This window comes from Puma concolor, chromosome A2 (genome assembly GCF_028749965.1).
Source record: "Puma concolor isolate L17-30 chromosome A2, mPumCon1.1.hap2, whole genome shotgun sequence".
NCBI classification, from domain to species: Eukaryota; Metazoa; Chordata; class Mammalia; order Carnivora; family Felidae; genus Puma; species Puma concolor.
Window position 1 is genome coordinate 118,097,756 of NC_141668.1, and position 27,279 is coordinate 118,125,034.

The window sequence follows — 27,279 nt, forward strand, 5'->3', positions numbered from 1 at the left end:
AGACATAATGTTTTCCATCCTGTCTCTGGTACAAGGGCTCCCATTAATACCAAAAATACGATAGTGGGTGTATTTTTTAAAATACCCTTCATTGAGAGAATACATAACAACAAAGCTACTACCAATTTAGTAGCAGTAGGAATTTTAAATTAATTTAAATTTTATTTATCTCAGCTACATCTCCATCCACTTGAAAGCTCTTGAGTGTACACGTGTGGGACACGTGATCCGTTCAGGGGTAAGCAGCGCACACAGATCCCGGTCCCAGCAGTGCTAAGTCCCCGGGGCCCTGGCTCGCAGGTGGAGGCCCACTGTCTTGGTGGCAGTTGTGACCAACATGGGGGGAGGGAGGAGATGCTTTAAAGTCATGTTCTCGGGGTTTTTACCTCTTTTCTCAGACGTTAGTTTTTCCTCTGATCTCAGCTAATGATGGAAAACATGTGTAGACAGTTCCAGTCAAAGAAAACCAGTACCTTATTTACATAGGGTTGAGCTGTTTGGAAATGTGGCTGGAGTCTCTCCGCTATCTGTGAGGGCTCTGTCCTGCCCGCTAACATTTCTGAGAGTCTTGCTTCTCGTGGGTGACAGGTCTGGAAAGCTCTTCCTTTGTGCAGCAGGTCGGGTGTCTGCATGCTGGAGCCGTGCACGGGGTGGGTGGGGTGCCGTGGTGCATCCTGCACTCACTCAGGGCCTGTGTACTCTTACTTTACACATTGTTCTAGCAAACCCACTTAGTGGCTTCCTGGCCCAGCACAAGGAGAAGGGAGAGAGAAGCGCTCCCCGCGGTGGCAGGCACACTTCTCCAGGAGGAAACCGGCACACGGCTTCCAGGAAAGGAAAGAAGTGAGTTCTAGGATGTTTCAGACAGGTTTCTAACTAAAATAGTTAAAAAATGTTTTCTTGCTTATGACTTACATTTTGGTTTTATGTAGAAGCTTTACCTAAGTGGCTGTGATGGGTAAGTGCAACTGCATGGCTCCAGGTGACCTCAGTCAGGCTTCCTGGGTGCCCTGGAGTCCCTCGTGCAGATCTGCATAGTAACTGTGCTTGAGGAAAAGAGAGACCCCCTTTCCCCCGGAGATCCTTCTAGTCCCCTGCAGAAAGAAGGGCAGGAGTTCACAAAATGCTCACTAGGGCTGACCTGCTGGAGGAACAAGAGGGATGTCTGAGGATCTCGAAGGCTCAAGAATATATGGAGATGTTGTTATGCTGATTTAGTGCCTCCCCTTTTTGAGAAGGCTTTGATTGGAAACGCTTGACTCCTTTATACAGAGAGAGTCCACATCAATGGTCTCAGAAATGTCACTTAGATACGTAGTTGTTCTTACACTGTCTGCTGCTTGTGATTCCCCTACACGCCAGCACTAGAGAAATGTGCTATTTCTGAAACCCTTGCAGGCAGTTTCAGCAGAAGAGGCAAGGTTGGCCTCATCTGAGTCCCTGCCCCACCCCCTACCAGCTCTTCCACCTCTGAACGCCAGTTCCCTCCATGCTCCAAGGGAACAGCGGGGGATGACCCAGAGGGCAGGCACAAGCAGTGAATGCAAGCGGGGGACAGTGTACAGCTGGCCCGTGGGCTCGAGGGTTTGGTTATCGATGGGCCCATTGGTGTAGGAATGATGGAAAGATCTGGTGGGTCGTCCATGCCTTCATCTGTCCAAAATGTTACTGAGCCACAAGGTTTTGGATTATAATTTGGCTGATGAGCTTCTTCCCTTGTTTGTGGGGGCAGATGGGGTTGCCTTTTCCTGGCTTCCTCAATTGCTCTTGGAGGTGAAGTCAGGGGGCAGCTTCTTATTGGCAGGTCTGGCCTCACACACACAGTCTCGGCTTGTGCTGTCATTTCTTGGTGCTCATTAAATATGCCTCATAATGACAGGCTTGCATGACAAGGTCCAATGGATCTTATGAACCTATTTGAAAATGAAGATATAAAACATTCGTGGTGTGTGTGTATCATAGATGAAGCAGAAGAAACCATGCCTGTGGAGAATATCTAAAGATGCATAAAGTAATGGCAGGGAAAGGCTGTGGAAGTTGTATTTGTTTCCTAAGAACGCCCTGACAAAGCACCACGAAGTAGGGGGCTTAAACAGCAGAATCGTGTTGTCTCACAGTTCTGGACAGAGGCTACAAAGTCTAAGATCAAGGTGTCAGCAAGGTTGGTTCCTTCTTGAGAGCTGTGACTATGAACCTGCTCTTGCCTCTCTCCTTGCTTCTGGTGGCCTCCAGCGTTCCTTGGCTTGTAGATGGCATTCTCCGTGTATCTTCACGTTGTTTCCCCCCCTTATGGGTTTATCACTTGGTTCAAATTACCCCCTGTGTATAAGGACTCCAGTCGTGTTGGATTAGGGCCCACTCTCATGACCTCATCTTAACTAGATTATCTGCAAAGACTCTTTCCAAGTGACATCACATTTACAGGTCCTGGAGGTTAGGACTTGAGCATCTTTTGGGGGAAGCACAATTCAACCTGTAACAAATTAAAAGCCAAGAAGGTAGAATGACCAATACGTATATGAAAATAGGCTCACCTGCGCTGGCAACTAGAGAAATGCAAGTTAAAACAGCCAGGAGGACTGACTCTGCACCACGAGAATGACAGAGATCCGCAGACTGCCAAAGCTGGATGCCACAGAGGATGCACATTGGTAGGGACGGTGATGTCCAGCTGGCAGAGGCAGGTACAGACAGAATGGATGGCCACATCGTAAAGGGTTTTGGCAACATCTGTGTGAGCACTGCAACCCAGCAGTGTACTTTAGATATCTGCCTGAGAGATCCTGAGAGACCCCCGCACCCAGGCACAAAGGGACATGCAGAGATGGAAACACCATGGGGTTATTTATAATGAGGGAAAACCAGGGATGGTCCAGATGCCTGTCAGTAGAGAAATGGATAAATACATTATGGTGTGTTCCTATGAAGGAATACCACACAGCAGGTAAATTACTAGATCCCTAGGTTGGAACGTGGGGAGAGCCCCAAAGCCACGTGAGGGAGGAAAGCATGACTGCAAAGCAGTATGTACATTGTGATTGATACCATGATGTAAATTTAAAACGTGCTAATGGGGCGCCCAGGGGGCTCAGTCGGTTGAGTGTTCGACTCTTGATTTCAGCTCAGGTCGTGATCTCATTGTTTGTGAGTTCGAGCCGCTCATCAGGCACAGAGCCTGCTTGGGATTCGATTTCTTTTCTTTTCTTTTCTTTTCTTTTCTTTTCTTTTCTTTTCTTTTCTTTTCTTTTCTTCTCTTCTCTTCTCTTCTCTTCTCTTCTCTTCTCTTCTCTTCTCTTCTCTCTTTTCTTTTTTCCTCCCCTCCCGTCCCCTCTCAATAAATAAATAAATAAAACAAATATTTTAAAAAGTGTGCTACATACTGTTTACAGATCTACTCCTATGTGGTGAGAGTTCATAAACACGAATAGGAAGATTGCCCAAATACAGGACAGCGGTGCATCCAGAGCTGAAGAGGGGGAATGAGCCTGGGGGGCGATCACAGAGGAAGGGTTTCAGCTGAGTCTGCCCTGTTCTTCTGTACTGATGGCTGCCAGCGTTTCCTAGAAGAGGAAAGAAAAGGTCTGAAGCAAATACAATATGTAATTTCATTTGTTAGTCTTGGATGGTAGGTTCATAGGTGTTGGTAGTTTTCTCTACCACTCTCCCCCTCGCTTGAGAGGGAAAGATGAAAAGGAAAGGCTTTGGAACCAGTCAAATAGAAATTAGAGTCCTTGTACGGTTCTGGTTTTGCAGCTTTAGATGAACTACTTGACCTCTCTGAACCTGTTTACTCCTCTATAAAATGGGCATGATGATACTTACTGTGTAGCATAGTGAGAGATTGAATAACACATTATGGTCTAGGATATGACCTGGCATGTAGCATTCAATAAGTGATAGTTCACGATAATAAAGATACTGTCTTTATTTGTGACTGCAGGTCACAAATGTCATGCGATAGAGCAAGTGGGGAGTGTGTGGCTTGGTTCTATGTCATCGTTTTCTGAAATCTGAATTATCAGTGGGGGACGCTACCTTTATCGGGGAGTCATGGGGGAAAAGTTACATGGGTGGATAGATGTGGCAACCCTGTAAGTCACCAGTTGTAGTGCCCTTCAGGCACAGGTTGGATTCCCTTGAACTTCTGAGGGTGGCAGGGCTCTGGCTTTTGTCTTGATTGTTAAGTGATGTTGAGGGATGATAGTTGTCGTGTGCAACACATATCTCTCCCTAGAGTTAAAGTCAAAGGCAGTCTCCATCCACTTTCCACTGCTGGCCAGGACATGTTCGTGACCAAAGCAGAGGTCCCAGATTGTTCTCTGTCTTTGGGACACTGTGAATGGCAACATTTCCCAACTTTTCTTGCCTGTGACACGCAGCTCATCAGTTTGCACCCAGGAGGGTGTCTCTGCCTTCCCTCTGTACAGCAGTGCCCTGGCAGTGTCACCGCCCCCTCTGCTTCCTGTCTGTAGTTGGTACTAAGGAGGGACAGGCTTGACCAGGATGCTTGGGGACACATCTGGAAGCATGTCGGGAAGCTGTGGGTTACCCTGCTCACAAGGAGAAAGCAAGAGGGGGTATGTGAGGTTTGGATGCCCTAGAGGAGGATGGGGGGGACAGTAGAAAATGGGGAAGGTATCTTCACTACTGCTTATTCTCCATATTTAAATGCTCCCTGAATTCTCTTTAAGAAAGTCTCTCCTGCTAGGAATTGTCCCTGAAATTTTCTTAATTCCCTTTTCATTTACCACAGATGCTGTTCACTGGACACGCACGTAATGTAGGTACTTAAATAATTCACTTATTCACCGTCTGCTCAGCCCTGCGCAGGGCATTGGGGAGACAGCAGAGCATAGGGGTGCAGGGCCCTCTGGAGCGCCCCGTGGAGCTGGCTGACTGGAGAGCAAGGCCTACAGGACCAGGCCTACAGGGTCTCCCGGCAGCATGGAGCAAGCAGGAGGTGGTGAAGGGCTGTTGTAGCGACCCAGGGGGAGGATGGCTCATGCCCTGCCTCCCCCTCTGTCCTTGGCTAAGTGTTCATCTCTACCATCCTGTTCCTCTTTCCTGCACGACTGAGACGGCACCACCTACACAGTCACAAACCCAGGGGGATCCCAGTAAGTGGAGGCTGTGGGATGCTTTTTGTTTTTGAGAAAATCATTAATTTTAATTCTGGTAAAGCATATTTACCATACAGTGTACCATTCTAGCCATGTTTTTAAAAGTGTAGTGTTATTTTTTTAGTAATCCCTACACCCAGTGTGGGGCTGGAACTCATGACCGTGAGATCAAGAGTCACATGCTCAGGGCACCTGGGTGGCTCAGTCAGTTGAGCATCCGACTGTTGATTTTGTCTCAGATCATGATCCCAGGGTTGTGGGATTGAGCCCCACATCAGGCTCTGTGCTGATCGTGGAGCCTGCCTGAGATATTCATTCTCTCCCTCTCCCTCTCCCTCTCCCTCTCCCTCTCCCTCCCCCTCCCTCTTTCTCCGTCTCTCTCTTCGTCTCTCTCTTCCTCTGGCTTTCTGTCCCTGCCCGTCCCTCGTCCCTCGTTCATGCTTGCTTTCTCACTTGAGTTCTCATTAAAAAAAAAAAAAAAAGTCACATGCCCTTCTGACTGAGCCAGGCAGGCACCCCTTTAGCCATTAAAAAAAAAATTTTTTTTAATGTTTATTTATTTTTGAGAGCCAGAGAGACCGAGCCCGAGCAGGGGAGGGACAGAGAGAGAAGGAGACAGAATTCAAAGCAGGCTTCAGGTTCTGAGCTGTTGGCCCAGAGCCTGACGCGGGGCTTGAACTCATGAACCACAAGAACCTGAGCCAAAGTCGGATGCTTAACCGACAGCCACCCAGGTGCCCCTAGCCATTTTTAAAAAACATTTATTTTTGAGAGAGAGGGAGAACCCGCACACAAGTGGGTGAGGGGCGGAAAGAGAAGGAGGGGAGACAGAGGATCCAAAGTGGGCTCTGTGCTGACTGTCCACTGCAGGGCTGGAACCATGAGATCATGACCTGAGACTGATGCTTAACTGACTGAGCCACTTAGGCACCGCTCCCCCACCCGCCCACCCCCAGCCATTTTTAGTGTTCCATTCAGTGGCATTAAGTATGTTGTCTTGAGGAAGCTTTTTTTAAAACCAAAGCTGCTCTACTGAGCTGATTGTTTGTGCTAGACTGTGAACATTTGTTTGTTCACGAACTGTGAACTGTCCTGTTCGTTCCCAGAGGGCGACCATTCCTGTGAGGAGTGAAATGGGAGCAGGAGCACTATGCTGAGGAGAGGTCTGCATCTTGGCTGCGACCCTCACCCCATGGGCTCCTCCCCCCACCTCACCCCTGCTCCTGGGTCCTTAGGGCTCTGTCTGCACTAAGCCCTCGTGCACCAGTGGAGGCTGCCACAGACCCTCACTTCACCCCCACCAGGACTGGTCTGGTGCCCCACCCTGCAGGGCACTCTGTCACTTCAGGGATGTTCTCTGTGTCACCGGGACCTGGGCCTGGGGTCTGAGTGGGCCCCACCACACCCACCTGGGCCGAGAGACCTGCAGCATGGGGGCCTTTGGGCCCAGAATATTTCCTTGAAAGCAACACCTACAATGTCTTATACACAGATCCCTTCCCCTGCTGGAGGAATTCGGACTCACATTGGTTTATTTAATGGCCGTCAGTAGTTAATGGAATTCAGTCAGGGCCCAAGAATATCAAGTAGTACCTTCCCAAGGGTTTGGTTTCAGGTCCAAGCTCCTGTTTAAGGGCAGGAAAATCCCATTTTAATGAGAATACAAATGGACACGGTGCACTTTCTTCACGTGATTCTTTCACAGTCTCAGTGCTTGGAATCCAGCTTACTTTTCCCCAAGCACAGTAGACACTTCTGATTTCTCAGCTCAGAGAGGGCAGAGGGAGCATGTGGTGTCCATTCCCCGGAACGCTTTGTCCTGGAAAAAAGTGTAATAGGCATCTTCTTTTTTACCACCTCTTTACCCTTGTTCCCCCGCCGACGGACACACACCCACCCGCCTTTCCGTTTTCTCTCCTGAAACAGTTGGCACTGGCAATCCCGCCCCAGGATGAGTGTGGGTTCTCAGGAAGGGGGCCGGGTGCATCGGAGGCAGCAGCCCGGCCGTGGCATCAAGGCACCTGGGAGCCCTTTAGGCTCTGATGGGGCTGCAGTGGGTTTTTCCTGAGCAAACTTTGTCTTTAACTACGACGGGGGCGACTTGGATCTGGCAGGCAGGAAGCATGCGGTTTGTCTGCTGTCCGTGAGAGCACATGATGCTCTGGGAAACAGTGGAGCCTTGGGTATGATTCACTGGAGGAGGGGGAAACATGGAAAACAGTGTCTGTCGTTAAGCTCCGGGAACCAGGAAAGTGAGCTGGAAATGTGAGTAATGTATAATTTTACTAAAATTAAATGCCAGGTACTTTAGACGTTTTCTTTCTGTGTTTTCAGTGTCTTGTCTGATCTGTGATGTCCCACTGTGTCATGTTTGCAGCTGATCAGTTTTCTGGTTAGCTTTCCCAGAGTTCTCGTCTCCTGCTCCCCAGGGCGGTGTGGGTGCAGAGCGGGTTTCGGGGGCACACTTTGTGGATATGGCATTGCGCTGTTAGCCAGATGCCTTTAGACCATTCACTACTGCCTTGGGGCATCCCTTTCCCCTATAACGTGGTTTACTAATCCCCGCGCTTCAGTTGACTGTCCGGAGGCCCGGCTGGGTTGATAAACCTCACTGCGCCTTGTCACTATTGAAGTGCCACTTGGGCATGAGATTCGGATGATCACCGGTGCTATAGTAGGTCTGTGCTGGTGACTCTGACATTGGATGGATGGTCACAGGTACGTACGGCCTGAGCTTCAGGCTGCTTCTTCCCGCCAGCCTGGGCGACTCTTCATCCTTTGGCTCTTTCCCGCATTCTCCCCTGTCTGTGATGTGGCACGTGCTGGCTTCCCCGGGGCTGTAGCTGTCATGTGTGAGCCTGGCCCCTCCCCAGGCCTCTCTGCTGTAGCCAGGTCATGAGCCTGTGAAAAGGCAGGGATGTGCCTTACTTTCTGTGGCCTTCACAGGATAGGGGCTCAGTCAACCTTACTTGATAAAACTGGAGTCTGAATTGGACAGAGGCAGATTCGGACTGGGAAGCTCATCATTCCGTCCGGAGTTTCTGGAGTGTGTTCGGTAGGCTCCAGGAACCTCATTTTGGCGGGCAGGGAGAAGATAGTCTCAGGGAAGCAGTTCACGCACCTTATCAAGCATTACGTCTTATCCAGATTGAGAAGAAAACCTGATACTGAAGAGGAGTATTGTGACAATGTAGTTTTTCCGTAGTCTGATAAATTGTGTGTTTAGCGATAAATTTCCATTTAGGTAAAGTCCAGTTTATCTCGGGTTCGACTGGCTGGAAGTCTGTCCAGCGAAACGGCCTATGCTGTGTGATTATGGCTGTTTGCTCTCATAGCCCCGGAGGCGTTCGTTGGGAAGCCCTGTAATGTCTTCTGAATCATCACAGGAAGATGGAATTGTGGACAGGCTGGTTTCAAAATTAAGGTTTTTTTGTTTGGTTTGGTTTTTGTAATTCTTCGAAAATTGTTGGGGTATATGTGGCATATATGGAACTGTTTGACCAGAACATATTCTCCCGTGATTGCCTTAATAGGCTGAAAATTTATTCTCGAACTGCTTTTAAGTCATTCTATATAGTCAACCCAGAGGATAAGAGGGAGAAAAATCACCCATAAATGAAAAGCTGTGGCTTACACAGTGAATTACTTAGGCTTACAGCTGATGTGTCCCTCCGCGTTCACTGCTCACTTGCCCTGTGCTAGTACGATTATTGGGTCTGTATTCTGTCCAGTCCCTATTTAAACCCCTCCGAGGCATATTGTACTGTGACACATGGTAGATGAGGGCACTGGGCTGAGCGGCTTGCCTGTGAGATGGTGAGTGGAACTAAAGCTTGGGGCTGGAGTTTGCCACGTCTCCTGCGCTTTCCACCTAGCCCCTGATGGCGTACTGATCCCGGCACACAATCCACCTGAAAGGTGTGAGCATACTCGCAAGCGGCCCCTCTGCCCTCACTCCTTCACGATTCTGCCCATCCTTCGTTCCGTGGCCGTGGGGCCTGCCTTTCTTTCCCCCGTCACCCGTGTACGGCTTCCTTTTTGTTCACTCACGGTCCTGACCGTGGGCCTACTATGCTGGGTAGCGTGCCGGGCAGTGAGGGTACAGGATGAGCAGGGCTTGGTGTGGTTCTGGAAGCCCCCGGAGAGGTGGGGCGGGGGCGCAGGTGAAGACGTTGTTAATATTGGTGTGATGAGCTTTTTAGTAAAGGTTTGCTTGGGCACTTGGGGATCCAGAGCACACCTCCTAAAGCTGCAGGCATGGTTAGCAGTGAGTGCTGTGTGTGTGTGTGTGTGTGTGTGTGTGTGTGTGTGTTGGGGGGGCACACACATACACCATTAGCCACAGAAAGTGGCACATCTTACCTGAAGAATGGCAAGTAGACTGTCGGAACTGCAGAGCACAACGCTTGGGGGCGTGAGGATGGGAAGGTGGTCGGCCTTCGGGACTCTGGCGAGAAGGCGGTGCCAAGCTGCTGAAAATTGTAACTAAGGGCGTGATGTGGTCGGATCTGCGTTATACAGAGCTCACGCTGGGATGAAAACAAGCAGGACACCTGCATCAGACGGGCTCAGATTGAGTGTGGGTAGCCTGGGTGTGGTGCCATCCTACGTCACCATGGGGGAAGCAGGGCAAAGGGTATATGGGATCGCCGTGTGTTCATTTCCTACAACTGCCTGTGAGTCTGCAGTGGGAGAAGGCATGCCTGGGTGCATAAAATACTAGCTTACCTTTCATCTGATTCAGGCGGAGAGGTGGGCTGTGACTGTTGATTTCTCTGGGTTTCTCAGTGCACGAGCCCAAGCTTCTCTGCTGTGAAACAGGCTGCCCCCTGAGGCGGATGGTGGCTGTGGACTCTGAGAATAATTTGCATCCCTTAAAGAAAAGTCATTGAAATTACCCACCACATTTCTGGTTAAAAGACTTCTCATTTGTTACAAAAAAAAAAAAAAAAGATTGTCCTGGCAGTAAAGAACATGGTGGACTGTGGGGGCTGAGACCCAAGGCAGAAAGAACCCCAGGAATAAACAGGGGAGGAGGGACCTGGGCTGAGCCCACAATGGTGTTCCTGGTCTTTTATCGGCTGTGCCTTGCCAGTCACCCACGCTGTAGCATTCTCTAACAGATGCAATATAGGATGCTGCCTTTGGACTGGGTCACTCAGGTTGCAGGTGGGGGTGGTGTTTATAGCCCCACCCATGTTCCACACAGCTGAGGGCTTTGGGAGTGTCCGTTGAGGGACTTCCCTCAAGTCCACTCAAGTGGACTGCTGTGGTCGGTATGTTCTGGATGGTAGAGCTGCACGCTCGGAGCCGGGGCAGACGGCACCAGTTCTCAGCCAGTGTGGCACCACAGCCCTGAGTCTCGGTTCTGTCACATGGAAAGAAAGTAGTTGCGGCGCCTCCTTCGTGCTGTGGGGAAGATCCAGAGAGCTAATGCTGCTGGAGTAAGCTTAGAACACGATCCGCCACGTTGGAGGCATCTGGTGACTTTGGATTATGCCGAGTGGCAGATCCTTGTCAAACCAAGCCGGCCTGGAGCACGCAGGCGAGTTCTCCAGGCTCCGAGCAAGCGGAGTTTATTATGGAAGGGCTCTGCAAGCACGTCCCTGAGCAGGGGCAGGGTGCTGAGCCGAGGGGTGGCGTCTTCGCTTGGACGGCCCCACATGGCCGACCTCAGACGCTGGGGCTCTGGCGTCACACCGACCTGGGTGAGCACGGGGGTTCCTCGCCTTACTGGAGCTCTTTGGCCTGAGCCTCGGCAAATGGAGATGACGATGGTGATGAGATATTTCTCCCTAGTGTGGTGAGGAATTAAATAATCAGCATGAGGCGCCCGGCGCAAGGCCGGTCTCCCCTTCGCCATTCAGAGCGTGCCAGGGTTTCCATCCGAGCGCTCATTCCTCTTTTTCAGGAACAAGACTGCCAACGGAGACTGCCGAAAAGACCCCCGGGAGCGCAGCCGCAGCCCCATTGAGCGTGCCGTGGCCCCCACCATGAGCCTTCACGGCAACCACCTGTACACGTCCCTCCCCAGCCTCAGCATGGAGCAGCCCCTGGCGCTGACCAAGAACAGCATGGACGCCAGCAGGCCGGCTGGCATCGCGCCCACGCTGACCCCTGCGGAGCGGCAGCAGGTATGCCTTTGTCCAGGAGGGCTCAGGTTGGCGGCCGGTCGTCGGTCCAGGGGTGTGGGGACTGCGGCCCGGGTGGAGACCACGGGGCAGAGGACCGTGAGGGAGGCGGTGGCCTGTTACAAGGTCACACTGTGACGAAGTTAAATGTCAGGTTGCTTTGCTTTGGGTTGGAATTCTATAAAGTCAGTGGTCAGAGGGGTTATTAGCTCATGCTGGTGAGAAATCTGTGATTGGCAGATAGGAATGTTTTTTATTAAAGGAAAATAAGGAAATTAAATTATTACTTAATAAACACAGTTCGCTTGATTAAAAAACCCAATATTTCAAAAATGGGGCTCCTGGGGAAATACGAAAGGAAGCATTGGCATTGAGGTTTGGAATCCCTGCATGAGCCCATGGTGTTTCTCTCTGAACTGCTAGGGCCTTGTGACCTAATAGGTCCCTCTGTCAGCGTTTGCTTAAGATCGACTGGCAGTGAGTGGAGGAAGGTGCCAGGTCCTGAGGAGATGCTGCGTGCAGCTGGAGGCCCAGGCTCTGCTTCTGGGCTCCCCTCTGCTTTCCTGCAGCCCCCCACCGAAGTGCCTGTCACTGGGCTTCCGGCCGCCCTGCCTGACACAGCTGGCCCAGCATGCCTGGCGCCAGTCTCTGATCTAGTCTGTAGTAACTGCTGTCGGCAGGGCCTTGGCATCAGACGAAGTCATGCCAGTGCCTGTGAATCCAGTAAGGCTGACGAACAGTTGCATTTCCCACGGGGGAGCCAGACATCTGCATCCCGTTTGTTTCGTTCATTCATGTAACAGAACGGGGTAGATACCTACTATGTACGAGGATGCTAGAAGCTGGGCAGGCAAGATAAGGGCACTCATGGTTTTAGCGTAGAGGAGACTGGTTATCAAATAACTATATTAACGTATCTGTAGACAGCCACTTACTGCACACTTACTAGTACTGCCTGTGCCTCGGGCACTCGGCAAAGCTCTGGAGGTACAGAGACACATGAGTGGAATACGTTTCCAGCCCGGAAGGAGCTTGCAGTCTAGTCAGGGGAGTGGGTGCGTGCAAAGAGGATTGCACTCAGAGCCCACAGTAGAGGTGTTTTAGGCATCAGAGAATTTGATTCTAGGAACAGGGAATTCAGCCCTCTGGCTGCAGCCACTGCTGTGGGGAGTCCCTTGGCAAGGTGGGGGTGGGATTCCACTGGGAAGATCAGTCTCTAAGCCCATGGTGGCTTGGGGGAAGAGGCTCCCTGGAGCCCCTGGAGCCATGTCTGCCCAGAACAGCTGTCTCTGAAGCTTTAGTGTTTCTTGGATCATGGGTTTCCATGACTTTGAGGGTCTTCTGGTTGGTTTGGGTCACATTTGCTGTGTGAGAAGTATGCTGCTGGACACAGTGACTTGGCTCTTTTACCGTGGTCTCCCTGACCCTACGGTAAAACGTGCCTGGCTGCCCCCTGCCCCCCAGCAGGAAGGTCCCTAGCCTGTCCGATGTGCCGTGCGGCTGTGGAGCAGGCTTTCTAGGACTGAGAACCTTGAATTCCCACCTGAGTTCTTAGGGGATCCCTGGATGGAGAACAAAGCCATGGCTGTGGGGCAGGCTGACAGCTTTCCTGGGAAGCCTTTGGCTTCCCCGATGTGGTGGCCACACCCCTAAGCTTTCATTTAACGTTGGGGGTGGTGATGAAGCAAAGGTTATCATTCATGTGTGTTTCATTCATGGGGTAACCGCTCAATGAGCTCCCTCCTTTGTCAGTGTGGTGTGGTGTGGCCGGTCACTAGAACCTGAGCTACTGCTCAGACATTACCGAGTTCTGTGCCCAGTACTCTGCTGACCACACAGAGGTGAGCAACACGGTCAGCTCAGAGGCTATTTGCTGGGGTTCTGTTTTATTTGTGAGCGGTCAGGGTGGCTCCTGTGGGGAAGTGAGTTTGCCGTCCCGCAGCTCTGAGCAAGGGAGAGGACTGGGTGGGGGCTTCCTGGAGCAGCGGCACAGCTGTGTGCGGTGGGCAGGCAGGACAGGCGGTGCAGGGCGGCCAGGGGAAGCCTTCCTCTGTTGGGTGGAAAATGTGACTCACATCTCCGGGAACCAGAAAAGGAAAGTTCCCGGAGAGGCATGTCTGGGGAGGCTGCAGAAAATGTCACCCCACTTCGTGTTCTTGTGATGGCGGCTCCGAGGGGATCGTGTGTCCTAAAGGAAGCTCCAGAAGAGACCGCGAGAGTGGCTTTGACAGCAAATGGGGAGATGCAGGCTAAGGTTAAATACTAACCCGGGGGATAGCGTCCATCGGGATGGTTCTCACGTGGTCGGTCTTTTCTCCAGGGCAGCGTCGGTTCCACATGCAGCCAATGTGGGTGGGGAGAGGAGTGAGTGGAGTGTGAGTGACACATTCTCAGCCTGGCCCTGCTGCTGGTTTGCTGTGGAGGCTCCAGCAGTTACTCATTTCGGGCCTTTGGTTTCTCTATCTGGAAAACTAGGGTGTTGGGGGAGGAGTTTGCATCCCGTGAGCTCACAGTCTGTTCCAGGTGGGTGTGTGGCGCTGAAGCACAGCGTGCATTCGGCCAGAGTCGGGGAGATGGGCCTGAGCTCGGAACAGGAGGGTGGTAGTATAGCCTGTCCTGGGAGCCCTCTGCCAGGTGGGTTGGGGGGGGGGGGGGGGGAGGAGGTGAGGCTGCCCCCTGCTGTCCATGTGCACAGCCACCGTGTTCCCTCCATCTCCGGAGGTGCCCTAGAGATGACCTGCTGCCAGGACTGAAGTTAGAATGTCTTCACAGCATCCCCTTGTTCATCGGTGGTTCTGTGTTGCTGGCCCCTGCTAGGCGGCCATATTCTGTCCGGGAGTGGCTGAAATAAAGGCCGCACGTTGACTTTATTCTTCTAGCTTTATTCCAAGCTTCTCTAAATTCATTCTAGGACGCTTTACATTTCTTTGCCTTCTGTGACCACCTCTCCAAAACATGTCCCCACTCTGCGACATTGCGTCAGTCAGGACTCTAGTTCCAAGGAACAAAAACCAGCCTGAGCTGACGTAAGCACAAAAGGAAGGGAGTTTTATTGGGAGGACCCCGGGCCGTCTCCTGGAGCCCAGGGTCATGGGTACAGCAGTTATCAGGAAGGAAGGGCCGGCCCTTGCCTGGGAGAGCTGGTGAGGAAGCCAGGCTCTCCCTCCCCTGGCTCTGCGCCAGCCCGGATCTCTGCTGCTCACCCACCTAGCCAGCTTGGCACAGCCATCCCATGGCTCCTGAGACCAATCTCAGTCTCCTACTGAGTCTCGCTTAGTAGCTGGCCCCGTGCCTGGGTCAGATTTCCAGCTTGGCCTACGGGGCAAGGTCACTTTGGCCACGGCTATCTTAGTCCTGCCTCGTGGAGGTCAGGAGGTGGGGAGAACACGGGCTCAGCATTAAAAAGACCCTTTGGAAGGTGGGCTTCAAGCTGCAGGCTGTCCTCCATGGGAAGCATGACCAGCCCCTGAAGGGCAGGACTCCTCTGTCACCACGGGCTTGGCCCCCAACCCCTCACCTCAGGTGGTCCTCCAACCCCTTTGCAGCTGCTCCTCTTCCTTTCTCACACGTGGAGAAATGGAGGCTATAGAGGGGTGCGGCTACTGCCTGATGAGTGGAGGGCTGGCATTCACCACAGGTCTACTTGGCCTCTCGGCCTTGTTCTCGTGGTGCCATTTTTGCCCATACTGGGATGGGTCACACTCACTCCATCCCCATTGCTGATGTGTTGAGCTAATAAATGAAACTCCCTACTTTTCCTTAATGTGCTGCTGCTAAGCCACATCTTCCCCCATCTTGGATGTGAGTAATTTCATGTTAGATCCAAGCACGTCCTGGCTCATCCTTGTAGGTCCAGATCTTTATCACAGAACGTGTTTTTCACTCCTGTTCATTTCCCATCATGGGAAGGTTTGCTGTGCAAGCTTTTTGTATCTTTATCCTGGCTACTGGTTGAAATCTTTAAAGGGAAGGCCAGGGGTGGACGAGCCCTGATCCCCCTCACATTGACATTGCCCTCCCCCCTGGGCCCTCTGGGTGGCCCTTCAACCAGCTGTCTTCCAGTTGTCTTGCAATTCAGGGCACATCCTTCTCCATCTTGTCTTCTGCACTGTCAGGAGAGGTCTTTCCTGGCTGGAACTTTAGGCAGCTATTTAATTCACAGACCTTCTCTGTCCTGGATACCAGGCCAAGGTCTGGGGATCCAGAAACGCTTCCTGGTCCTTGCTCTCAAGTGTGCCTGGGCTAGAGGAGCCAGGTGCTGGTGTCTTCTGGGTGCACTTAGAAGGGGTGATTGACTTGCTGAACGTGCAGGTGGCCATAAAAGTCTTCACAGAGAGGATAGGTGAATGGGGTTTTAAAGGATGAGCAGAGTTTACCAGGCAGACAGTATTGATGTTCTTGGGGCAGGGGAGAGTATCGGCAGAGCAGAGGGGGTGAGGGGTGGGATACATCCTGTATTTCTGCCTCCATCGTGATTTGTGTGGTCATAGTAGAAACCGACTGGAGCTGTCTCTAGCTTAAGCAGAAACCAGGGGTATGTCGGAAGGGTCCTGGGATGGCTTAGAGCACCCCGAGGGGTACAGGGCACACCGTGAGAGAGGCAGGGACTGGGCTGCTCTGGGGACTTGACTGGAGGGGCTGTGAAGGCTTCTCACATACCCACCGATGCCCCACTCACTGTGAATTTGCTGTGGTTTAGCAGGTTGTCTTCAGTTTTGAAGTCAGAGGCAGCAGACGGGCTGGGCTTCACTTTGTCTCTCATCAGGAAGGGCTGCGGGACACGCTCACGGCAGAGGAGGGGAGGGTGCTGATGAGGGCCTTGCGCGGAGTAGCTGCGTTCCCTGCAGGCAGGATGGGTGCCCGTCCACGGTGGCGGAGGGACATGGAGACACGTCCTCCCTCGCAGCTGCGCCGCGTGTGGAAGGACTGGGGTCCCGGCTGGGGCGAGCAAGCAACGCCGCTCCCTGTCGGCCTGCCAAAGCCGCAGCTGACCCCAGCCTCCTCTTCTCCCCAGAACCGGCCTTCGGTGATCACGTGCGCCTCGGCCAGCACCCGCAACTGTAACCTCTCCCACTGCCCCATCGCGCACAGCGGCTGCGTGGCGGCGGGGCCAGCCAGCTACCGGAGGGCCCCGAGCTGTAAGTCACCCTGTGTGTGGGGCGGGAGGCAGCCGGGCGGGGGCTTGGGCTTCCTTGTTGGGTAGGATTCAAGTGGAGTGTTTGCAGTTCGGCATCGTGCCGTGGATGGAACAACTACCCCATGGAGCTTGTTTTATAGAGGTCAAAAAAGTGTGGGTTGTTTTTGAGCCCACAGGCACCCAGCATTGTGTCTGGCTTGAGTGGGACAGAGGGAAGAAACCTCCAGGATCCCACTGTAGTGGGACAAGATCTACAATTACTTAAGACCACGCACTCTCTGAACTCACACCTAGTCCAGGGTGGCACGTTGTTGCCGTGTTCAGAGAAGCGACCTGCCCAAATGCCCAGCTAGGGCGGGTGGAGACGGGCCCTCTGTCCCCAGAGCCCTGACCGACTGCTGTCCTACCCCCCAACAGCCACCACCACCTGTGACCCCGTGGTGGAGGAGCACTTCCGCAGGAGCCTGGGCAAGAACTACAAGGAGCCCGAGCCGGCGCCCAACTCGGTGTCCATCACGGGCTCCGTGGACGACCACTTTGCCAAAGCCCTGGGTGATACATGGCTTCAGATCAAGGCGGCCAAGGATGGCGCATCCAGCAGCCCCGAGTCAGCCTCACGCAGGGGCCAGCCCTCCAGCCCCTCGGCGCACATGGTCAGCCACAGTCACTCTCCCTCCGTGGTCTCGTGAAGGGAACACACCACCCTTGAACAAGATGTCAATCTGCATGGTTTGCCTGAGCTTTGAACAGTCAGTGCTTAAAACACAGAAAAAAAAAAAAAAAATTTGTGGGGGGGTGGGGTAGGGGGAAGGGTAGGGAAGGGATGGTTTATTCGCAAAAACCATGTCGTTGGGATTTTTGTTCTGTTTTGTACTTGCTTGGTATTCGTACCTGGGGGCCCTCCGACACGAGAGCAGGAGCTGCACGTGGAGCATCCGATGTAGCGTCCTACCTTCCTGCCTCAGTTACCAAAGAGACCTCTGATGCAGGTCCGCTGCCCTGACGGGGGCCAGGACTCCACGGCGCACGCTTTCTCAGTCACAGGCCATGACGTTGGTGACTCAAATGCTTTGTGCTTTTTATTTGCTTCTCGAGACCAGGGTGTGTGTGGCTTAGCTTCCATTGCGTGTTTGGTCCGGCCCGCGCGTGCGTGCGCGCGCGTCTACTTGAAGAGAACAGAGAACTGTCGCGTCTGATTTGCACTATTGGAGGAGGGCTAAAGTTGCCTGCCTGACAACTTTATGTGAGATGCTAGTACTCTGAGGGCAAACTGCTGAAAAACAAAGGGTTTAAGGATGACATTTCTGACCATTTGTGTTTTTTTTGTTTTGTTTTGTTTTGTTTTGTTTTAATTTAGACAAAACAGCTTTGGAAGGGGAAGTCTCATACAGGTTATAGGTCTTTCTCTCTAGATTTCAGGTGCTCGCAACTGGACTGCAGACTCTACCAATCACGGGCATTTTTACCTTTCCTAAACACTGCAGTTTGTTAGACTAGAGCTGAGGTTGGACAATTCTATAGTGCTTTCAACGTGATGCATGTTTTAATGGAGAAAAATAGCTGGTTTCTATTAATTGTATAGATAGTAAACAAGAACCTTAATACTTACTAGCTTCTTTTCAGAATTAGTTTATTTTTGTCAGTTACAGTCCTAGATATACGTACTGCTGGTACAGTTGTACTCTGAGATTTGTGTTTGGTCGTCACACTACTCCTGAGCAGCGCGGGGCCGCCCGGCCCTGGAGACGGGCAGTCGAGTCATTGGTCAGCCGCGGTGCAGGATGCTGGAGTTTTTGCTGCCGGCTGACATTTATTTTTTGCATCCCTGTCTGCTTATTACTAGTGCCCAGGGGAGTTGGGATTTGTGTCTTCCAACTTCCCTCCATGCAGAAACTGTTCCTTTTCAACCCTTTTGGCTGAACAGCAGATTACTGACAATCTGTGATATGGTATTTTGTGTGCTTCCTCGTACGCTGGGGCCAAGGCAGTATACATTCCTCTGACTTTATACAGTTATTACTGCATTTATTATTGTTTGCTATAGTAATAGCTACTAACTAGAAATTAGGCAAAGAAGAAAGCATGACGGACACAGCTGTGGATGTTCAACAGCTGCTCCTCTTTTTTGTGTTAAACGTACATTTCTATCCCCCCACCCCTCCACCGTGCGACATTCCAGCCTCACCCACCAGAGGGCTTAAGAAGATACCTGCCCTGGTGACACAGGCGTGACAGCCTCCCCCCCCCCCCCGTGAGGCACCGTGGACTCGCGGGAGCCCTCCAGGCTGGTTTTCAGTGTAAGAAAAATATAAGTTAGCTGGTTAATTTTGAAAATGGTCACTGGGAAAAAAAGGTCAGCGGATTGGCTCTTGCTGTGGTCACAGGGTGGCCGCAGGTCTTTCAAAAGGCGAAAGAAAAGCCCTTCTCCTCTTGCCCCTGCACACATTTCACTCCCACTTACTGGGCTTCCAGGCTTTCGCGTTCAGGCCCCTATATTTTCTGTAGGAAGAAATCAGTGAGAACACTTTTTTTATATAGGTAACTTTAAGACCATCATTACGCTGTGCGTAAAGAATGTACAGAGAAATTTGTAGGTATTTTTTGAAGAACAATTAATTTGTTAATGATATGTAGCTATTTAATTTTCCCCTTTCCTATTGTAATCATTTTTTTTTTTTTTGGTTTGGAAAAAAAAGTTGATCTTTTTTTTTTTTTTTGTCGTAGATTTGTCTGTAAAAGTGCAGGAACACAGTTATTCTATGAGAACACTGCATCTGCCTTAATAGCCACTAGTTTGTTATTGCTACAGGCTACTGAGCGTTCACAGGAAAACAACCCCACTGCCGGTGGGCTCTGTGAAGAGCAGGCTCCTGGGACAGCCATCTAGTCTGTCCCCAAGCGAGGCCGTTGCTTTGGGAGGAACGGCCCCGGGGCGCTGGCCTATCTGGGATAGGCGGTACCCTGGAGGGGCACCGGCAAGTGGGGAAGCAGAAAACCAAACATTTCACTGGGAAAGGACACACTCCCTGGCCTCGGGAGGAGCACAGTGAGTTCTTCACAGAGCCACGCCGTTGCAGTGAGTTCTGACCGTTCTCTCCATGTTTGTAAATCTGTAATATACCATTCTCTGTGGCCTGTTTTCCTGGAAGAAAAAAAAAAGGTTTGGCAGGCCATCTTTTTTTTTGTACTTAAAAGTAGCCTTAAGAACAATAATAAAGTGCTCTTAAACCACAGGCTGTGTGTGTGACCCGCGGGCCCCGGGGAGGGCTCAATGGCCCTGCACCAACAGATCCCACACGGGCCGGAACACTGCTGACAACCTGGCCTGCAGAATCCCCACTCTTGTAAGAGCCAGCCTCAGACTCCACTCTAGCCTGGGTCCTGGGCCTGAGACAGTAGAGGGCACCCCTGGGTGGGGCAGGCGTCCCCCTCACTTGGCTGCAGGAGAGTGGGCTTGGGTGCCGAGGCCTCCTCTCCGAGGCAGGAGGGGCACCTGCCCAGGCGGCAGTGGCAACTTCTTTCCTCCCCTGAGCAGGGACGGACAGATGCTCTGCCCACACATGAGGACAGGCCAAGCGGCGGAGGAGCCATCTGGGTCGCCGTCTGTCCATAGTGGAGTTCTGGGTTCACTGGGACGAGTGTGGGCCCTTCTGTTCCACATGGAGGTCAGCTCTCCTGCCCTCCCTCTCCAGCAGACCAGGCTGACAGACCTCACAGGCACATCAGCCCTCGCTGGTGCCCATAGGCCCCTCTCGGGTTTGCATCGTGGCCCAGGGACCCTGGTGCTGCCCCCACAGTGGCTGCCGGAAGGAGCTGGTTTCTCATTTCCCCATTGGCTGTGTGTAGGGCTGACTTCTTCCCTGTCCTCATTGCTGCCCCAGCCGGGGCCAAGGTACGAAGGATCCTGGGAGTTTTCACTATCAAACACTTGACCAGAAGAAGAAGAAGAAAAAAGAACTCGTGGAGGGAACCAAGTCCAAGATCAGTGGCAATGCCAAAGCCAAGGTTATTATTTAGCTCAGAACTGGCGGGATCATGAATCAGGAGAAATGGAGAACCCCAGAAGCTCCTGGGCAGTGGAGAGGGGGCCCTGGTCCTCAAGGTATGCAGAGGAGGGGACCAGAAAGATGGGAGGGGCGCAGGGCCCAGAGTCACCTATCCTGGAGGTGGCAGTCGCATTCAGGCAACAGAGAAGTCCTCCACAGGCAGCCAGGGAGAAGCCAGCCACACGAGGGTGGGACGCATCAGACCGTCTCGTCGTCGCTCATGTCCCAGATCTGTGTAGAGAAGGGGAGACGTTCAGTGTTCAGCCGGCCGGTGGTGCCCGCTCTTGTGGGCTCAAACCTGCGCTGGGTGATGACAAGAAGAATGATGGCTCCCACCTGCAGATGACTCACTGCGCGCCTCAAGACACCCTTGGCACTAAGGACAGACACCCTGTTTCTTGTATAGTAAGAGCAAATCCCAGAGAAGGGAGGTCATTTACCTGAGGCCTCACTGCTGAGTGAGTGAACCAGTGGCTAGCCTGGGGGCGGGGGTGCTGAGATTTGAACGGGGAGCGTGAACACCCCTCACCTCCACCGTCCACCGCACAGCAGCCATCCCTGCCCCGACCGGCCCCGCTGCCTTGTTTCTGCAGCACCGACCACCATCCCAAATCACCCTCTCCAACCGCCTCGCTGTGCACTGTCTGCCCTCACTGAGCGCAGGATCTCTGGCTCGTGCGCTTGCTCTGAGGGGGCCCAGCCTGCCTGCGCACACACTTCCCACCGTGGCAGGTTCCCACTCTCCGGCGGCATGTCAGCTGCGGTCCAGGTGCCAAATGCACTACAGATGGCACACGTGGACAAGCACTGACGAGCTGTCTGTCCCTTGTGAGTAAGCTCTCTGCCCACCAGCCCCAGGGGAGACAGCCAGATCCTCCCTCTGTCCCTCCTTGTGTGTCTCTGGTGAACCCCAAACTTCTGGAGCCAACCTTCATGGGGACAGCGGGGCTTCCTCAGCCGTGCTGCTGTGAGACGAGGGAGCAGGCCTGGAGGCCCGTCTAGCTGTCCCCCAGAGGTCTATTTTGCTGCAGCTATCTGCAGGAATCCCTGGGAGGGAGCCCGAGGCCAGCACGGAGGCCCCCCCAGGGCTCCTCACACCCTGGGATCCCTGGGGGGGCTGGTCCCTGAACTTATGCCTCAGACTTTCAAAATTCCTAGAATTGGTTGCAAAAGGCCACCTCAACCCTAGCAGAGCTGAGAAGGAACATCATGTTTACACGAGGCTGGCCCAGGGAGATGGGGAGGCCCGGCCAAGGTAAATATCAACACCAGCTTGGCTTTCAAAGTCAAGGATGTGGAAAATAAATACAGAGAGAAGGAAATTTCCTTTATCCTGAGGTCCCAGTTGCCTGGGCCGAGCGCTGGTGGTGGCTGTGCCTCTCACACCCATCCCCCTTTCTACATACACCCTACTGTCCTGAGATACCAAGATGGGATGTGCAAGCCAAGATCCGGATGCCGGCAGGAGCAGGGACGGGTGGGGAGAAGCTCAGTCTGGGGTCCGGCCACCTGAATGAGGCCAGGCAGGCCCTGCCTTTCTCTGGGTCCAGCTCCCCACCCAGCAGATCCACAGTACGACTTGAAATAGACTCTGGGCCTGGGCCCTCGATGGGATTTGGTGGTGGTGGGGGCCGGGGGTGGCTGCATCTCGAACCAAGGGTGCACTTAGGAGCCCACGTTTGTGATAATCCTCTGGTTCAGACCCCCTGACTGGGAAACCAGCCACCAGAGGGTTCGCTGGTGAGGTTCATCCATTCTTTTCACTCAGTCATTCAATAAACATGTTTGTGGAGCCCCTTCCTGTGCTACAGCTGCATAGACCTGGTGCAAATACTCCCTCCTCCACTCCTCACAATAGCCTGGGAGGTGTGGATGGAAACACATTCAGGGAGGTAAGACGGCTTGCCCTGGATTACACAGACAGCAAGGTGTGGAGCTGGGAGCACAGGCGTGTGGGAAGAAGTATGTGAACAACCGGGGCTGCCCAGGGCAGGCTGCACAGAGGAAGGGGCCGTGGCCTGTGGGCTGTAGCCTGCCAGAGGTGGGAGGGATGCTAACCAGGGCCCGGGAGGTCTCTGTCAACAGGCAGTGCCCTCTGTGAATAGATGGGGTTTCTCATAGGACACTGGGGGGCCAGGCCCAGGGTAGGTCTTTACGGGAAAGCAGGAGCTCCAGGGAGCTTCCATCCACTTTATCACCCGTTTGGTTGCATCTCAGCTATGGGGAAGGGTCCTCAGCACCCAGCCCTGCCTTTGCACACCGTTGGGGGGGGGGGGGCAGGAGAGGTGCAGGCTCTGGCCCTGGCTCCTGGAGCACCCAGGTGGTGCAGGGCATCAAGTGAGGCGTCCAGAGGGCTTATGATGCCAAGACTCCCCAGAGGGGGGGCGGGGGGTAATGGGTTTTACATAACTGCTGGGGGATTTTCCAGGAGTTCCCTGGGCCTGAAGAGGGTTTCTCCACTAGGGTAGCCAGTCCTTTTCCCATCCTCTGGGCTCAGGAAAGCTTAACTGTAAGCTTCTAGAAACTTAAGGCTCCACAACCCATTACGATCTCACTTCTGGGTGGAATCCAAAACTGAATTCAGAGAACCAGAGAGCAGAAGGTTGGTTGCCAGGGGCTGGGGGGAAATGAGATGTGGGGCAAAGGGTACAAACTTTGCGTTATAAGAGGAGTAGGTTCTGGAGGTCCCGCATACAGAGCACGGCAACTACAGCGAAAAATACTATCTACTTGAAACTGGCTGAGGGAATAGATCTTAAGTGTTCTCGACACACACACACACACACACACACCCCACAATAACCATGTGAGGTGATGGCTATGGTAGTTAACTTAATAGTGGCAATCATTTCATAATGTATATGAAATCACCACTTTGTAAAACCTAAATTTATACAATTTGTGTCAGTCACTGCTCGGTAAAGCTGGGGAGGAAAAAACAAACGACAGCGTCCTCTCACTCTAGAATAAGGACTTGAGAGTGGGGGCGCCGGGATCAGTCTGTTCCCCGCTGTGTCCTCAGCCTCCCTCACAGCACCTGGTGTAGAAGGGGCCCTGTGGATGTCCTCTTCAGGATGAATGAAGGTTGTATTAAACTGGCAAAGATTTAAAATGTGTTGATACTCAGTGCTGGCAAGGGAGTGGCAAAACATTTCCAGAAGGAACATAAATTGGTACCATATTTTTTAAAAGAAGAGATCTGGCAATATATAATGTAAAGCTTTAACAACATTCAGGGGCGCCTGGGTGGCTCAGTCGGTTAAGCTCCCGACTCTTGATTTCAGCTCAGGTCACGATACGGTTTGTGGGTTCGAGCCCCGTGTTGGGCTCTGCGCTGTCAGCACAGAGCTTGGGATTCTCTCTCTCCATGTCTCTCTGTCTCAAAATAAACATAAAAAAATAAAAATACACATACTCTAAGGAAGAGATAAATGATCTCCTTTTTGCAGATGATATTCAAGCACACCTAGAAAACCCAAGAAAATAAAAGCTAATATGAATAAAGACAATAAAGTGTTCAGTAAGAGGGCAAGGTATAAAATTACCAACAACAAATTCTAGCCTCCATATATGCAAACAGTATCCAGTTGGCAAAGAGTGAGAGAGAAGAGCCCATTATAAGCGATGCAAGGGATCCAACTCGGAATGAACCTACACGAAATGTCTGAGATCCACATTGAGAAAGCCCTCCCACACAGTCCTGCAGGGGTCCTGCCGAGAGTCTTATGGAAAGGAAACTGAAACGAATGGGGGAAATGTTCCTTGTTTGTGCACAGGGTGATTCAACAGCAATAAACATGTCAACTTCACCCAAGTTCATAGATTTACCACACTTTCAATTTTAAAAAATCAACAGGTATCTTTTCTGGAGCTAGACAAGCTGGTTCTAAGGTTTATGAGGAAAAACAAATAAGCAAGAGTATCTAGGAAAACCTTGGCAAAGACAAGCAACGAGGAGGTTCTGTATGTTCAAACATGTCATAAAGTCTCCAATTTAGAGAAGGTTACATCACCATGGGAACAGACAGATGGGCCAATGGAACAAAATGAGTCCAGAAACAACAGAACAGTATGTCCAAGTACATATGGAAATTTAGTATCTTAATGATAAAGGTCTGGGGAATATGATCTCAAATCACTACCAAAAGATGGACTTTTTAATAGAGGATATGGGGACAACCAGACAGTCATTTGCAAAAAGATAAAACTGGGGCGCCTGGGTGACTCAGTTGGTTAAGCATCTGACCCTTGGTTGCGGCTCAGGTCATGATCTCATGATTCTGCACTGACGGTGTGGAGCCTGATTAGGATTCTCTCTCTGCCTCTCCCCCTGCCCCCGCCTCAAAATATATAAACTTAAAAAAAAGATAAAACTGATTCCATGTCTCATTGTATACCAGAATCTACTACAAATGGGACAGGTCTAAATGTACAACAGCAAAATCATACAAATACTAGAGGTACATGTGGGTAAGCTCCTTTATAACCTGGGAGTGGGGAGCCTATAGCTTAAAATCTTTAAGCAATAAAGCAGATACACTGGATTATGTGAAAACACACGTGTGCAATTATACATAGAAAAATCACTATATGCAAAGTTGAAAAGACAACCAAGTGGGAGAAAACACTGCATAAAGGGCTAATCTCCCTAAAATACAGATAGCTCTTAAAAATCAAGAAGAGAAGGGACGCCTGGGTGGCTTGGTTGGTTAAGTGACTGACTTCAGCCCGGGTCATGATCTTGTGGTCTGTGGGTTCAATCCTCACGTCAGGCTCTGTACTGACAGCTGAGAGCCTGGAGCCTGCTTCAGATTCTGTGTCTCCCTCTCTCACTGCCCCTCCCCTGCTCATGCTGTCTCAAAAATAAAACATTTAAAAAAAATAAAAATAATCAAGATGAGAAAGACCAATAAACTTATTCTTTTTTTTTTTTTTTTTTTTAACGTTATTCATTTTTGAGAGAGACAGAGCTTGAGTGGGGGAGGAGCAGAAAGAGCGGGAGACACAGAATCCGAAGCAGGCTCTGGGCTCTGAGCTCTCAGCACAAAGCTCTATGTGGGACCTCGAACCCATGAACCTTGAGATCATGACCTGAGCTGAAGTTGGCCTGACTGAGCCACCCAGGTGCCCCTTTTTAAAAAATGTTTTTATTATTCATTTTTGAGAGAGACAGAGTGAGAGTGGGGGAGGGGCGGAAAGAGAGGGACATACAGAATTTGAAGCAGGCTCCAGGCTCTGAGATGTCAGCACAGAACCTGAGGCAGGGCTCGAACCCACGAACCGCAAGATCATGACCTGAGCCCAAGTCGATGCTTAACTGACTGGGCCACCCAGGCGCCCCTAAATTGATTCTTTCTTAAGCAAACCAAGGACATTGGCAGGTCACAGAAAAAATGGAAAATAGCCTTTAAACCTAAGAAAAGGGGTTCAACTGCTCAGAATAAGAGAAATGCTAAAATTTCATAGGATACAAAAAATGCTAACCAGAAAGAATATTGAGTCTTCACAAAAATCAAAACTTCTCATCTTTATTCCACTAGAAAGAAAAATATCCATAGTGTATATAAAAAGGACTTGTAACCAGAATATATAAAGAACTCCTACTGCTCAATAGTAGACAGATAACCTGTTTTTTTTTGTTTGTTTTGTTTTGTTCTTATGGGCAAAAGATGTGAATAGACACTTCACAATGAAGGAAATATAATGGCCAGTAAGAACCTGAAGAGGTGCTCAGCATCCTTAGTCCTCAGGGAAATGCAAACCAGAAAGAGGCACCACACTGTACCTTCTAGAACCACCAAAATGAAACTAGGCCAGTAACAACAAAATTGTGTCAGGCTGTGGAGCAACAGGAAGTCTCGCACAGCTGCGGGCAGGGGCAGAAACTGGCAAAACCACTTGGGAGCAAGGTCTGGTGACTTGTACAGTGAAACATCCACACGATGCAGCCACTCCACTCCTATGTACCCCAAAGGCACGAGAACACGTGTCCACAAAAAGACTGCTGCAAGTATGTTCACAGCACAACTGGAATCAACCCAGATGACTCTTGCCAGGCAAACAGAGAAACAAACAGAGGTACATCCATACAGTGGGTACTACTCACCCTCAAAGGAACAAACTACAAATGCACGCAAGCGACGCGTATGCATCTCAGAGTCATTATGTGGAGTCAAAGAAGCCTGGCACAAAAGATCCATATATACCATACGGACCCATGTATCTAAAATTCTCGACGTGGCCAAACTAATTTATGGAGACAGAAAGTAGATGGCCTGTCAGAACTCACCAAACCATGCACTTTAAATGGATGTATTTTATTGTACACAAATTATACACCTTAATAAAGTTGACTTTTTTTTTTTTAAACTACACAGAACGTTTTCTCACCTATCCGATGGGCAAAAATCCCAAAGCTTGGCATTACATTCTGCGAATCTGTGGGAAAACGGCACTCCCCTTCGATGCTGGTGGGACATAAACGGCAAGGCCCCTGTGGAGTATCCAACAGAACTACCTGTCTCAAAGTTTGACTCAGCGGGCTTACTGTTAGGAGTCTGTCCTAAAGATACACCTCCACAAACACACAAGGACATGATTCGTTGCCCCATGGGTTGTTACAGGCAGACTGGAAACAACCCAAGTGACCCTCAGTGGGGAACCAGCTAGCTGAGCCTTTCATTCGCTGCACGTGCCCCTCCCCCCATCAGGGACCAGTGTGGCCCTGAAACACAGCGAGGAAGTTCAACGAAGAGTAGGGTGCCATTTCCAGGATTTACTTAGCAAGAGAAAGACAAATGGGGGAAGAGATGGAAGAGGAAATATGAACAGTTTTATATTCTTTT

At 51.3% G+C, this 27,279-nt stretch overlaps 2 protein-coding genes and 1 long non-coding RNA gene across 10 annotated transcripts in view; 1 reads left to right on the forward strand and 2 right to left on the reverse strand.

Moving 5' to 3' along the window:
* Positions 1 to 19,621, forward strand: part of VGLL4 (vestigial like family member 4) — a 168,968-nt gene extending 149,347 nt beyond the window's left edge. For 4 of the 5 annotated variants that reach the window (XM_086697418.1, XM_086697417.1, XM_025922123.2 and 1 more), the window contains 3 exons: positions 11,032 to 11,254; positions 16,266 to 16,389; positions 16,806 to 19,621. In XM_086697418.1, the coding sequence (XP_086553544.1) occupies positions 11,032 to 11,254; positions 16,266 to 16,389; positions 16,806 to 17,077 (619 nt within the window). In that variant the 3' untranslated portion in view covers positions 17,078 to 19,621. Of the gene's footprint in view, positions 1 to 7,043; positions 7,386 to 11,031; positions 11,255 to 16,265; positions 16,390 to 16,805 lie in introns of those variants that run through there. The other variant, XM_086697419.1, reaches the window with a different exon arrangement.
* On the reverse strand, positions 3,335 to 11,037 carry LOC147583475 (uncharacterized). 2 transcript variants are annotated; one of them, XR_015248248.1, is made up of 4 exons: positions 9,849 to 11,037; positions 9,483 to 9,649; positions 6,646 to 6,939; positions 3,335 to 3,560 (listed from the first exon to the last, which is right to left on the reverse strand). It is a non-coding gene; the product is annotated as an uncharacterized LOC147583475 (long non-coding RNA). The 2 variants fall into 2 exon arrangements; XR_015248247.1 differs by lacking the exon at positions 3,335 to 3,560 and having other exon boundaries at positions 6,603 to 6,939; positions 9,483 to 11,037.
* Positions 19,622 to 20,542: 921 nt separating the features above from the next.
* The window catches only part of ATG7 (autophagy related 7), a 248,701-nt gene continuing 241,964 nt past the window's right edge, over positions 20,543 to 27,279 (reverse strand). For all 3 annotated transcript variants that reach the window (XM_086697414.1, XM_025921265.2, XM_086697416.1), the window contains exon 19: positions 20,543 to 20,665. In XM_086697414.1, coding sequence (XP_086553540.1) covers positions 20,633 to 20,665 — 33 coding nt within the window. In that variant the 3' untranslated portion in view covers positions 20,543 to 20,632. The remainder of the gene's footprint in view (positions 20,666 to 27,279) is intronic.